Here is a 15235-nt window from a genome sequence, read left to right as displayed (position 1 = left end):
ATGCAGCAACCGACTCCGCTAATGCCCCCCTCCTCCCCCTGGTTTGCCCAGTGACAGCTGCACTATACATCTCAGGACGGAACCTAGTTTTATCCCCTATCCACGCTGAGTTCGCACCTCTCAACTGGAGCAGTGGTAGGGGAATGCCGGCATTGGTCTCAACGCCCCTGGGTTGGGGTGAAAAATAAATATAAGGCAGGAGTTACCCCTCCTGATCATGAGACCCCCATTGAAAGTGCCCGGGGGCAGCCATCGGGCTTGGCTATGACAATCAAACAACTGGCACTTGGTATTAAAGCTGACACACACAATGGTCACTGGGACATGGTACTGGACAACTGGCAATGTGCAATTGTACCCCAATACCAACTAAACATACCCAGGAGGGGAGAGAAAAAAATGCTAAAAGTCAGAAAATATAAGGAACAAGGGCAATTACAAATCTTCTTTTGGAAATGCAAATTGAATTTTCAAATGTGGCACAGAATCTTTTTTTAAAAATTTGATTGATGTTAAGAGTCAGTTTGCAATTGTCTGTATTTGTGCCCCAATGTACCGCATCAAAGGCACAGCACGTTCCTGAGGCTGGATGTCCCATCGGGGATACACCACCTAGAGCCCAGACCCAGGGGGTGGGAGACAACGCAGGATGGACAACTTAGCTTGGACTCCCCAGTATCCCGTGGCACAGAGGGGGGGGCGACCAAAACAAAAAGAAAAAAATGAAGGGAAATGGCAGGGCTATGGGGAAAGAGCGCGAGAGTGGGACTAATTGGATCGCTCTTTCAAAGAGCCAGCACAGGCACGATGGGCTGAATGGCCTCCTTCTGTACCGTACGATTCTATGAAATATTGCATGAGAATGGATATGGAAATAGCCGTGAAGTCACACTGCAAGGGCAATCGGTCTCCCTCCTACTCTGGTGAAACTCTCCTGCTGGCACATACAGAAAGCACACGCAGCAAGAAACCGGCAGCATATTCTCTCTGAGCGATATCTTCACTGAAGGAAGTTAAGGAAGAGGAAATGATTTCAGCTGGTGTGTTTTTTAATCCTTACAGTCTAGAATGTGAATGAAGTGTAATTTCAAGGCATAGAAACAACAACAACTTGAGTTTATACAGCACCTTTAACGTAGTGAAACGTCCCAAGGCGCTGCACAGGAACGTCATCAGACAAAAACCGACAGCGAGCCCCATAAGGAGATATTAGGACAGGAGACCAAAAGCTTGGTCAAAGAGCTAGGTTTTAAGGAGCGTCTTAGAGGAGAGAGAGGTAGAGAGATGGCGAGGTTTAGGGAGGGAATTCCAGAGCTTGGGGGACTGGTCAGCTGAACAACTGCTGGTGTCAGTCGTTGTCACTGGGAGCCACAAAGCAGAGTCCAGCCTGGGAGGAGGATGGAGGGTGGGGAAAGTGGAGAAGGAAATCAGTAGGAAGAATGATGCTGAGCCGCTCTAACATGAGTTGCAGATGCGGGAGAGCGGGTTTCCTCCTTGGCTGGGAGTGCTCATAGCCAGGAGAAAAAACACACAAAATCCCCCACAAAGCGTTCACGACCACTTATACTGCTGAACACGAGCGGTAGTTACGAAGTGTCTCACCGGTCCGGCTTTTCTTTTTATTGTTAATCCCTGAACGTTTGTGACTGCGTTTTTGCTTCTTGGTTGAGCTTCCTCCCTGAGCATCTTTTGGTCTTTTGTGACCAGTAGCAACTGGAAAGAAACAAAAAGAAAAATGAAATCATACTTCAGATCAAAAGAATTCAAAGTCAAACAGAGGACAACAGCATTATCCTGACTCCTAATGCCTAGAATAAATTGCGAGCTCCTTTAATCTTCTCTACCTGGAATACAACATGGTCAAAATGGTTGGCAAGTGCAATAGTTTACTGTGAAAGTACAGCCTGTAGCACTCACATCTAATCACATTACACTAATGGGCCATCTGTTTTCCAATGTCAAACACTAGCATTTTACATTCAAACATGATAAAGGCTGACATTTCACAGGAGCACGGTGTTGACAGATTGGATCAGAGTCAGAAAAGTTGTATCGTAGGCTCTACACAAGAGGGCACCCTTGTCAACTACATAGAATTTACAGTACAGAAACAGGCCATTTGGCCCAACTGGTGTATGCCGGAATAATATAATATGCCAGTGTTATTGCTCCACACGAGCCTCCTCCCACCCCTACTTCGAATGATCACCAAATCTCCATTTCTTCTCCGCAGCCTTTGTGAGGTTACCTTCTGCAGGAGACATGCATTTGGTGAGACCCTGCATCCTGTACAGCAAGTGACAACCAAAAGCTTCGGGGTTGCAGAGAGTACAAATCAAGGACAATAGCTCACAAAAGCAAAAGTACTGCGGGTGCTGGAAATCTGAAATGAAAACAGAAAATGCTGCAGACACTCAGCAGGTCTGTGTGGAGAGAGAAACAGAGTTCACATTTCAGTTCGATGATCTTTCATCAGAACTGGAAGATGTTAAGAGATTTAACAGTTTTTAAGCAGTTGTGGAGCCAGAGGAAAGGGTGGCTGGGAAGGTCTGGGATAGGGTGTGACTACCTGACAAAAGGGATGATGGTGCAAGGCAAAAGGAGGTGTTAATGGGACAAGTAAAGAAACAAAAGATGGGTCTAGAGGAGGTGTAAATGATTACAGCAGGATAGCAGAAGGGGAGGGAAACATGGAAAATCTGGCATGGAGGAGAAGGCTCCCATGGCCCAGGAATGTGGCAGAGAAAGGTGGGTGGACCTCAGGAGTGCAGACCAGCTCACTGGCTGTGAGAGTTCACAAAACTACACCCATCCACATTATGGCCAAGGCTGCATGAGCTGCATTTAGGTTTTCATATTAAAATCGCAAATCTTCAATTCTGTCCGCTCTTTCCCAAATCCAGGCAATCTTTTAGGCTTGTTTTGATCTATAGCTCAGCAGTGAGAAAGACTTGCATTTATACAGTCAGGACGTCCCAAACTGCCTCACAACCAATGAAGTGTAGTCACTATTGTAATGTCGGGAACCCAGCCGTAAATTTGTGCACAGCAAGCTCCCACACACTACAAACGAGATGAAGGGCCAGATATAGTCTGTTTTTAGTGCTGTTGATTGTGGGATAAATATTGGCCAGGACAACAGGGAGAACTCCCCGGCTCTTCTTGGAATAGTGCCGTGGGATCTTTTACTTCCGCCTGAGAAGGCAGGCGGGACCTCGGTTTAACGTCTCAGGAAGGCACCTGCGACAGTGCAGCACTCCCTCAGTACTAGCACATGCTGTACTTTGCTGGCTATGAAGCAGTTTGGGACGTCCTGAGGTGGTGAAAGGCGCTGTAGAAATGCCAGCCTTACTTGTTTTTTATCCTCACTCACTGTGAAAAGAATTTTGGAAGTTCAGATTCCACATTTAATCCGAATGAAACCACAGTGCTAGTTCCAATGGGGCCCACAACAGTAACAGCTGCTTATAACAGCAAGGCTGCAGTGGGAGAGGGAGGTAAAAGCTAGGATCCCTGGCCCAGCTTCAGTCAATATTTTCTGTGTAATTGAGGGCCAGACAGCAGTGTGAGTGAGTGAATCAGCGAACACTTCCCTGGTTAAAGCTTCTTTTCTACAGAACTGACCTCGGGTCAAACAAGGAAATCTAGGATTTCTTAATCAAACGCAGTGACCACAAACGCACGATCGCCGCCAACTCTCGCTGAAGGTGAGTGAGCTGCAGGACATCTTAAGCTTTGATAACCCCCCCAAAAGGCCTGCTATCAAATGATTCTGAATGTGAATTGATCAGTACCTTATGAGGACACATTAAGGTGTCCTGACTCCCAGTTCCATGTCTGCCCAGAGTCCTTGTGCTTTTACTGTGAGCTGTACAGATCTCTTGCAGTGTAGAAATAAAACCCAAAGAACATGCATTTATATAGCGCCTTTCACGACCTCAGGACATCCCAAAGCGCTTCAAAGCCAAAGAAATATTTTTGTTTTGAAGTGTAGTCACTGTTGTAATGTAGGAAACGTGGCAGCCAATTTGTGCAGAGCAAGCTCCCACAAACAGCAATGCGATGATGACCAGATAATCTGTTTTTTTAAGGTGTTGGTTGAGGGGTAAATATTGACCATAACTCCCCTGCTCCTCTTTGAAACAGTGTTGTAATAGAGAGAGGATAGACGGTGCCTCGGTTTAACGTCTCATCCGAAAGGCAGCCCCTCAGACTGTGCAGCACTCCCTCAGTACTGCACTGCGAGTGTCAGCCTGGAATATGTGCTCAAATGTGTCGTGGGGTTTAGAGGTGAGAGTGCTATTACTGAGCCACAGCTGACGCTGGTATAGAGAGGTTAGGACTTCCCTTGCAACATTATTCTCTGGGATTTCAAGTGCCACATTCGGAGTGTCTGACACAGCTTGTCCACTGCAAGGCACCAGGAATAACATAAGAATGTGAGAAATAGGAGCAGGAGTAGGCCATTTGGCCCCTCGAGCCTGCTCCACCATTCAATAAGATCATGGCTGATCTGGTCTTGGCCTCGACTCCACTTCCCTGCCCGCTCCCCATAACCCTTGACCCTTATCGTTCAAAAATCTGTCTATCTCCACCTTCAATATATTCAATGACCCAGCCTCCACAGCTCTCTGGTGTAGAGAATTCCAAAGATTCCCAACCCTCTGAGAGAAGAAATTCCTCCACATCTCTATTTTAAATGGGCGACTCCTTATTCTGAAACTATGCCCCCTAGTTCTAGATTCCCCCACGAGGGGAAACATCCTCTCAGCATCTACCCTGTCAAGCCCCCTCAGAATCTTATACGTTTCAATAAGATCACCTCTCACACGGAATACTGCAGTGGGATTTGTGCCCATCTGGGGAAAGAACTTAGTGTGGAACAAACTGCACTCAAAAGGAATCAGTACTGAGCTTGCAATACAGGAGCAGTGAGAAAATACATCCAATAGCTAATACCTCGATTGTAACATGCCAAGACTAGCTGCTATTAGATTCACAGTTTACACAATGAGCCACAAAGTTAACTGACACACATTGAATGAATAACTTACATAAATCATAGAATGGTTACAGCACGGAAGGCGGCCATTCAGTCCGTTGAGCCCGTGCCAGCCCTCTGCAAGAGCACTTCAGCTAGTCCCACACCCCCGCCTTTTCTCCGTAGCCCTGCAAAATGTTTTCCTTCAGGTACTTATCCAATTCCCTTTTGAAAGCCGTGATGGAGTCTGCCTCCACCACCCTTTCAGGTATTGCATTCCAGATCCTAACCAGTCGCTGAGTAAAAAAGTTTGTCCTCATGTTGCTTTTGGTTCTTCTGCCAATCACCTTAAATCTGTGTCCTCTGGTTCTCGACCCTTCCGCCAATGGGAACAGTTTCTCTCTACTCTGTCCAGACCCCTCATGATTTTGAGCACCTCTATCAAATCTCCTCTCAATCTTCTCTGCTCCAAGGAGAACAATCCCAGCTTCTCCAGTCTATCCATGTAACTGAAGTCTCTCATTCCTGCAATCATTCTCGTAAATCTTTACTGCACCCTCTCCAAGGCCTTCACATCCTTCCTAAAGTGCGGTGCCCAGAATTGGACACAGTACTTCAGTTGAGGCCGAACCAGTGTTTTATACAGGTTCATCATAATTTCCACGCTTTTGTACTCTATACCTCTATTCATGAAGCCCAGGATCCCATAAACTTTTTAAACTGCTTTCTCAACCTGCCCTGCCACCTTCAATAATTTGTGCACCCCCTTTAGGATTATACCCTTTAGTTTATATTGCCTCTCTTCATTCTTTCTACCAAAATGTATCACTTCACACTTTTCTGCTTTAAATTTCATCTGTCACGTGTCCAGCCTGTCTATGCCCTCTTGAAGTCCATCACTCTCCTCCTCTGTTCACTATATTTCCAAGTTTTGTGTCATCTACAAATTTTGAAATTCTGCCCTGTACACCCAAGTCCAAGTCGTTAATATATATCAAGAAAAGCAGTGGTCCTAGTACCGACCCCTGGGGAACACCACTGTATACCTTCCTCCAGTCTGAAAAACAACCGTTCACCACTATCCGCTGTCCCTTTTATTCCATGGGCTTAAACTTTGTTGGCAAGCCTGTTTACGGCACTTTGTCGAACGCCTTTTGGAAATCCATGTACACGTCAACTGCATTGTCCTCATCAACCCTCTCTGTTACCTCGTCAAAAAATGCAATCAAGTTGGTTAAACACGATTTATCTGTCTGTGCCTTAATTAATCCACACTTGTCCAAGTGACTGTTAATTTTGTCCCTGATTACTGTTTCTAAAAGCTTCCCCACTACAGAGGTTAAACAGACTGGCTTATAGTTGTTGGGTTTATCTTTACACCTTTTTTTGAACAATGGTGTAACATTTGCAATTCTCCAGTCCTCTGGCACCACCCCCGTTTCTACGCAGGATTGGAAGATTATGACCAGTACCTCCATGATTTCTTCCTTCACTTCCCTCAGCATCCGAGGATGCATCCCATCTGCTCCTGGTGACTTATCTACTTCATTACAACCAGCCTTTCTAGTACCTTCTTCTATCAATTTTTACACCATCCAGTATCTCCTCTACCTCCTCCTTCACTATGTCTATGGCAGCATCTTCTTCCTTGGTGAAGACAGATACAAAGTACTCATTTAGCACCTCAGCCATACCCTCTGCCTGCATGCGTAGGTCTCCTTTTTGGACGCTAATCGGCCCCCTCCTCTTACTACCTGTTTACTATTTATATGCCTAAAGACGACTTTTGGATTACCTTTTATGTTAACTACCATTCTATTCTCATACCCACTTATTTCCTTTTTCACTTCTCCTTTGAACTTTCTATATTTAGCCTGATTCTCCGATGTATTCTCGACCTGACATCTGTCACATGCACTCTTTTTCTGTTTAGAACCAGAACTGCCACTAATGAGAAAAGGAAATGAGGTGCGATGCCAGAATGAGAGCTCACATACAACACAGCTGTGGAAAGTACAAGACTTGTAGAAATACGGTGAGGACATGGTCAGCCTTGGCTCAGTGTTAGAGGGTCGTGGTTTCAAGCCCCACTCCAGAGACTTGAGAACATAATCCAGGCTGACACTCCCACTACAGTATTGAGGGAGTGCTGCACTGTCGGAGGTGCCGTGTTTCGGATGAAACATTAAACCAGGCTCTCTCAGGTGTATGTAAAAGATCCCACGGCACTATTTGGAACAAGAGCAGGGGAGTTCTCCCCAGCGTCCTGGACAATATTTATCCTAACAAATGCCGTTAAAACAGATTGGGCTGGATTTGGCGACCCCATGGGTGCGTACGAGGTGCGAAGCGCATGCATTGAAACCCGGCACTTGCGATCTGTCCAGAATCCTCGACAGATCGCACGCATGCCCGGGAGATGGGCCTCCGCAGGCAGGGAATTGCGCTTTCTGCACATCTTCTGCCCGCTGAAAGCCTTTAAAAATCTTACGCCTGGTAAAAGCAGGTGTAAGACCTGCTTTTACCAGCATAAGAGTTAAAAAAAAAATTTAAAAATTAAAATTTTCCCACTCATTTATAATTTTTAAATACTTAAAAAAAAAGTTTTAGCCCCGTAAAAAACTTATTTTTTTCAAAAAATTAAATTTGTTTAAAATATTTAATTGAATGTAATTTTAACTAATTTTAAATAAGTGATTAAAAAAATGTATTTAATGTTTAACTTTTTTTTTAAGTGATCCCCATTCATACTTTTGACAGATCTGTCCATACGGACCTGTCTAAAGTGTGCAGGGGGATTCCCTTCTTTGATTGGTTCCCCATGGCCCTCGTGATCTCAGGGGCGCCTGCAAACTGCATGCGACCCTGGGACTCTGCGCATTTCGTAGTGGAGAGGCCCAGGATCGGAAGTCTCGGGATGTACGAAGCCAGCAGGTACGTGCATAGATTTTTTCCAATCGGAGGCATCCACCCACAGGAAGCCTCTAATCGGAAATTCAGGCCCATTATCCGGTCATTCATTTCACTGTTTCTGGGAGCTTGCTGTGCACAAATTGGCTGTCACATGTCATTACAACAGTGACTACACTTCAAGAGTATTTCACTGGCTGATGTGATAAAGTGCTGTGTAAATGCAAAGACAAAAGCGCAGGATTTTTCTGGTCTTTGTGTCAGTACAGTACCACACTCCCAGGAGTGGCGCAACATGGACCAACATCGGGGTCGGGGCCCAGGGAAGGTGCGGCATGGGCCAACAGCGAGGTCGGGAGGACCACAATGAATCCTACGAAACCCAAGCAAAGAGGACCTGCGGGAAGGAGGGAGGAGGACAGTAGCAGTATGTTTGTTTGTGTGTGTGCTAGGCCGATGTAGCAGAGCCTGGTCTCCAATCATCTTGGATCCCCTTGCCATTGGACCAAGACCTTGCTCTGTCAAGCCCGTGTGGTAGCTGGTGTGCAACGGCCACCCCACATTAAAAGAATTCACGCACAGGCATCTTCCACCCTTTAAAATGAAGTTCGGGACCTGGAACGTCAGGACCCTCATGGACAACCCCAACAGTGACAGGCCGGAACACCGTACTGCTATCGTTGCCCGGGAGCTCAGACGTTTCGACATTGACATCGCCGCCTAAGTGAGACCCAGCGGGCAGGGGAAGGCCAGCTCAAGGAGCAAGGCGGTGGCTACACCTTCTTCTGGAAAGGCAAACCTGAAGAAGAATGCCGCCTCCATGGGGTAGGCTTCGCCATAAAAAATGAACTGGTCGGGCGTCTCAGAGACTCCCCTAGTGGTATAACCGAGCGCCTCATGACTCTTCGACTCACCCTAGCCCGAAACCAGTGCGCTCCGGTCATCAGTGCGTACGCCCCAACACTGGAAGCCACAGACAAGACCAAAGAGGAATTCTACTCCAGCCTCGAACAATCCCTGTCCCGAGTCCCAACAGGCGACAAGCTGATCCTCCTTGGCGACTTCAACGCCAGAGTTGGAAAGGACACAGACCTCTGGGGAGGTGTGATCGGCAGAGAGGGGGTAGGGAAAGCCAACTCCAACGGTACCCTCCTCCTGTCGAAATGCTTAGAACATGGCCTCGTCATAACCAACACCTTCTTCCGTCAGAGAGACAAGTACAAGGCTTCATGGCAGCACCCTCGCTCCAAGCACTGGCATCTGCTGGACGTCCGCATCACCCGCGCCATGACAGGAGCTGATGACTGCTGGACAGACCACTGCCTAATCCGCTCTGTCACCTCCATCAATGTAGCCCCAAAACAGCGGCAGCAACAGAAACAATGCCGCAGGAAAATTAACGCTGGAGCACTCAAAGATCCCGCTAAGAAAGCCCTATTCAGCCTGCGCCTCACAAAACCTGATGACTCCCAGTGATGCAGAGACACAGAGTGCCCACAGCGTCTGGTCTGCACTCAAGGCCTCCATAATCAACACCTGTGAAGAGACGCTCGGTCACTCAACCAGGAAACACCAAGACTGGTTCGACGCGAATGACCAGGAGATCCAGGAGCTAATAAGCCGCAAGCGCAAGGCATTTCTGATCTGGAAACAGCAACAGAACTCGAGAACAAGAAAGCAGCTCTACAGAAGCCTGAAGGCCGAGGTCCAACAAAAAACTCGCGACCTAAAAAACAGATGGTGGGTGGAGAAAGCGCAGGAGATCCAGCAGCTAGCCGACAACCACGACATGCGTGGATTTTTTAGCGCAGTCAAGACCATCTACGGCCCAAGCACCCAAGGCCCTTCCCCACTGCGGGCCAAGAACGGAGAGGTATTCATCAAGGACAGGGAAGCAGTCAGTGCCCGCTGGAGGGAGCACTTCGAAGATCTCCTTAACCACGACTCTTGTCTTCGACACGAGTGTCCTCAACTCCATCCCACAGCATGCTACCCACCACCATCTCAGCACAACCCCAGCCCGGCATGAGGTTGAAAAGGCCATCCGACAACTGAAGAACAACAAGGCCTCAGGAGCAGATGGAATCCCCGCCAAGGCACTAAAGCATGGCGGAGAAGCACTACTGGTGCAAATTCATGAACTAATTTCTCTTATCTGGAAGGAGGAGAGCATGCCAGGGGATCTCAGAGACGCCGTAATTGTGACCATCTTCAAGAAAGGTGACAAGTCCAATTGCGGTAGTTACAGAGGAGTTTCCCTGCTATCTGCCACAGGGAAAGTCATCGCAAGAATCCTCCTCAATCGCCTTCTCCCAGTGGCCGAAGAGCTCCTCCCAGAGTCGCAATGCGGGTTCTGCCCACTAAGGGGCACAATGGACATGATCTTCACCGCACGTCAATTACAAGAGAAATGCAGGGAACAGCGCCAATTGCTGTACGTGGCCTTCTTTGATCTCACAAAGGCCTTCGACACTGTCAACCGTGAGGGATTATGGAGTGTCCTCCTCAAATTCAGCTGCCCTCAAAAGTTTGTCACTATCCTCCGCCTGCTTCACGACGACATGCAAGCTGTGATCCTGACCAACTGTTCCACCACAGACCCAATTCACGTATGAACCGGGGTCAAGCAAGGCTGTCATCATCGCACCAACGCTCTTCTCAATCTTCCTTGCTGCAATACTCCATCTCACCCTCAGTAAGCTCCCCACTGGAGTGGAGCTAATTTACAGAACAAATGGGAAACTGTTCAACCTCTGTCGCCTCCAGTCCAGATCCAAGGTCGTCCCATCTCTGTCATCGAATTACAGTATGCAGACGATGCTTGCGTCTGCGCTCACTCGGAGGTCGAACTCCAAACCATCGTAAACACCTTCACCGAAGCATACGAGAGCATGGGCCTTACACTAAACATCCGTAAGACAAAAGTCCTCTACCAACCTGCCCCTGCCACACAGTGCTGCCCCCCGATTATCAAAATCCACGACAAGGCCTTGGACAACGTGGACCACTTTCCATACCTCGGGAGCCTACTGTCAACAAGGGCAGACGTCGACGACGAAGTCCAACACCGCCTTCAGTGTGCCAGTGCAGCCTTCGGTCGCCTGAGGAAGAGAGTGTTTGAAGACCAGGACCTCAAACCTGGCACTAAGCTCATGGTCTACAGGGCAGCAGTGATACCTGCCCTGCTGTATGCCTCAGAGACATGGACCATGTACAGCAGGCACCTCAAAGCACTGGAGAGGTACCACCAACGCTGCCTCCGCAAGATCCTGCAAATCCATTGGCAGGACAGGCGCACCGTCAGTGTTCTTGCTCAGGCCAACATCCCCAGCATCGAAGCTCTGACCACGCTCAATCAGCTCCGATGGACGGGTCACATTGTCCGCATGCCCGATACGAGACTCCCAAAACAAGCGCTCTATTCGGAGCTCCGGCACGGCAAGAGAGCCCCAGGTGGGCAGAAGAAACGCTTCAAGGACACCCTCAAAGCCTCCTTGAAAAAATGTAACATCCCCACCGACACCTGGGAATCCCTGGCCCAAGACCGCACAAAGTGGAGGAGAAGCATCCGGGAAGGCGCCAAACACCTCGAGTCTCTTCGCTGGGAGCAAGCGGAAACCAAGCGCAGGCAGCGCACGTCAACCCAAGCACCCCACCCACCCGCCCCTTCAACCACCGTCTGCCCCACCTGTGACAGAGACTGTAGGTTCTGCATTGGACTCATCAGTCACCTGCGAACTCATTTTTAATGTGGAAGCAAGTCATCCTCGGTTCCGAGGGACTGCCTAAGAAGAAGATGACAGTACCACAATAGACCACATGGTGGCATTTATTCACTAAGACACCGAGAAAGCATGGTGCAGAAATCATTTTAAAGAAATCTGTCCCTGAATACATTCTTCTTCCAATTTAAACTTTTCCTGTCTTACTTCTTCTGAAGTGTGTTTATTTATTAAAGTTACAATGCTCACATTCTTGGAAATATTGACACTCTCCAGTTATTAGCAGTGAATGATTCTACTCCAATTCAAACTTGCAGCAAATTATCAGTCACCTAAATCTCACTGGAGCGACAGATCAACAAGAACCTGCATTTATAGAGCGCCTTCAACATAGTAAAACGCCCCAAGGCACTTCAGAGGAATGTTATCAGACCAAATTTGAGACAAAGGAGACTGCACTGATTATATGTCTCTAACTGAGCCAGAATGGTAAAGTGACAAAGGAACAGGAGGAGGTAATTCAGCCCCTTGAGCCTGTTCCGTCATTCAATTAAATCAAGGCTGATCTGTATCTTAACTCCCATCAAGCAAGAAGTCTTGCTTCTGCAACCCTTAATACCCTTGCCTAACAAAAATCTATCAATCTCAGTTTTGAAATTTTCAATTGACCCCCCAGCCTCAACAGCTTTTTTTTGGGGGGGGGGGTGGGTGGGGGGGAGTTCCAGATTTCCACTACCCTTTGTGTGAAGAAGTGCTTCCTGATATCACCCCTGAACGGCCTGGCTCTAGTTTTCAGGTAATGGACCGTTGTTCTGGACTCCTCCCCCACACCAGAGGATATAGTTTCTCTCAATCTACCCCATCAGCTCCTTTAATGATCTTAAACACCTCAATTAGTTTGTTATTCATGTACACAGGAAACTAAATAGGTCAGGTGCTGGCTGTATTTCACAAGGACCTGCTATTAAGAAGTTAGGTTGGATTAGATTAGTCTAGTACCAAACCAGTGCTACCTGCTGGGGCTCATTCTGTATTTAACAGACAGGCAATGCATGACAAACCAGCGTGTGGAAGTTCTGCCCACACCTTTAGTTCAGTAACACTGTCACTACAGGTCCAGATGCTGTGGCCTCCATACAATATCAAATAGACTCCCCTCACCACGGACAACATTTCTCCCCTCCTCAAGACATCAACTCCTTGTTTGTGTGCCATAGCCCCATTACCCCGTCCGAGTAACAATCATTGACTCGACTACAAGTACATTCACCTGAGTCAGCAGGTCGTGGGTTCAAGTCCCACTCCAGAGACTTGAGCAAATCCAAGCTGACACTCCCAGGGCAGTACTGAGGGAGTGCTGCGCTGTCATTTTGGACATAGAAGATTCCATGGCACTATTCCAAGAGCAGGGGACTTCTCTCCAGTGTCCTGGTCAATATTTATCCCTCAACCAACATCGCTAAAACAGATTATCTGGTCATTATCTCATTGCTGTTTGTGGGACCTTGCTGTGCTCAAATTGGCTGCTGTATTTCCTACATTACAACAGAGACAACACTTCAAAAGTACTTCATTGGCTGTAAAGTGCTTTGGGACGTCCCGGTGTCGAGAAAGGCGCTATAGAAATGCAAGTTCTTGATTTCCCGGCAGGAAAACATGGCCCCATCGAACACGCATGTCAACTTTCAGTAGGGGTGGCCTGGCAGCGAGAATGGTGGGCAGTTTCCCCTCTTCCTAACCCTGGGGAGGGGGGATCACACCAATTGTTGTGCCCCTACTGCCACTCTGGCTGAGATCAACAAACTCCGTATAGCTTGGGGATCAAACCTAGGAGCTTCCTGTGTAAGCTCATACGTCCGGTTTCATTCCTGTAGGTCAGGGTTCCCGAACCAATGCTCACTCACTGGGGGTCGATCTTGACTTTGTGCAATAGTGTGAAACAGGTGATAGCGAGTCAACAGCCCGTTTTACATCTCTCCCCATTGAAATCAATGGAAGTAAAAAACAGGGACATAAAACTCGCTATCGCCCGTTTCACACTATCGCACAAAGTCAAGATCGAACCCGCTGAACTTTAAAAGAAGCCACTTAGGATTCCAGATTCTACAGTGAATGAGCCAAGAATTCCAGCTAAATTGTACGGTCCGATATCCTAACCCCTGATGCAGTATTGCTGCCAGTAAGGTTCTGCTGCACAATCAAGACATTTCCTTCTTCTCCCTCCTCCATTTCAATACTTTCTTTCTTCAGCCACAGGGTATCCTGGCACTGTGCGAAGAGCTGAATCTTCTCCTGGTGTCCTGGGCCAACATCGCTCCCCCGACCAACCCCACCAAACGCGGGTTAACGTTTGCCATCTGTGCAGCCCCAGATGTGCTGTGTTTGCTTATACGACAGTGACTATATTTCAAAAGGACTCCACTGGTTACGAGGCGCTGTTGGATGTCCTTGAGGAAGTGATGAGGTGCTGTGTAAATGCAAGTTATTTCATTCTGAAGAGAGGCCAGCAACTATTTCAAATACGTCCCTTATGGTAAGTGAAACTTTGCATATTTGACTTTCTAGCCTGCAGCACGAACAGAAACCAGATATGCCTTTTCATACAAAAAGAGAAATATTTTCAATACAGTTACTGGAGAGCAGATAATTATAATTCCCATAACATTGGAAACAATATTTAGAACTAAAGTAGGGATGAATTTATTTTAATTGTTCTTATATCAACACCAACGCTCGCCCTAGTGCGTGTAGTTACTGTGACTATCAGTGAGATGACCACCTCATCCCTCCATGTAACGAGACTCCTGCCACAAGAACCATGTGGGCATACGTCAGCAGCTAATGGTCAGGCATTTCAAGTTGCAGATACACAGAACAGGGTGTCCCTTTCCCCAGCCTGTCCATGTTCGGCACAGGCACGGTGGGCCAAATAGCCTCCTTCTGTGCTGTATCATTCTACGATGCCCATCCTTCCCCCAAGGAGGCGGGGCACTGACAGCACATTGAGTCAGACACCAACATCTCACACCCCACCCAAACATCATGACATCCACCAGCTGCTCTACCACCACCTGCACACAGTGATAATGATTCAATCCTGATAATGTTACTCAAACTTGCCCAAGCTCCAAAAACCTCCGTGTATTAGTGAGCACTGCAGCAACTCGCCAAGGCTTCTTCGGTAGCACCTCCCAAAGCCACGACTGCCACCACCTAGAAGAACAAGGGCAGCAGGTGCATGGGAACACCATCACCTCAAAGTTGCCCTCCAAATCACACACACCATCCCGACTTGGAAATATATCGCCTGTTTCTTTATCATCGCTGGGTCAAAATCCTGGAACTCCTTACCTAACAGCACTGTGGGAGTACCTTCACCATACAGACTGCAGCGGTTCAAGAAGACGGCTCACCACCACCTTCTCAAGGGCAACTAGGGAAGGGCAATAAATGCTGACCTTGCCAGCAACACCTATATCTCAAAAATTAATTTTTTTAAAAAGCACTACTATTCAGCTAAATATGTAGAATCTCCACAACTGAAAAACTTAATGTAAATTTAAATTGGAAGCCGACTTTTAGGAGTGAAGCCTGCTGCTTTCAAAAAGCCCGACTACAGTAA

At 47.6% G+C, this 15235-nt stretch overlaps 1 protein-coding gene across 1 annotated transcript in view; it reads right to left on the bottom strand.

Annotated features, from left to right (window-relative positions):
- The window catches only part of arid4b (AT-rich interaction domain 4B), a 203098-nt gene that overhangs the window by 12437 nt on the left and 175426 nt on the right, over positions 1-15235 (bottom strand). Inside the window, exon 22 of the mRNA XM_085996722.1 lies at positions 1603-1713. Within this exon, the coding sequence (XP_085852848.1) occupies positions 1603-1713 (111 nt within the window). The remainder of the gene's footprint in view (positions 1-1602; positions 1714-15235) is intronic.

Source organism: Somniosus microcephalus, chromosome 9, assembly GCF_052327205.1.
Source record: "Somniosus microcephalus isolate GS21.2 chromosome 9, FLI_Smic_1.0, whole genome shotgun sequence".
NCBI lineage: Eukaryota > Metazoa > Chordata > Chondrichthyes > Squaliformes > Somniosidae > Somniosus > Somniosus microcephalus.
The sequence above is the reverse complement of the archived record's forward strand: the minus strand, read 5'-3'. Positions and strand labels throughout refer to the sequence as shown.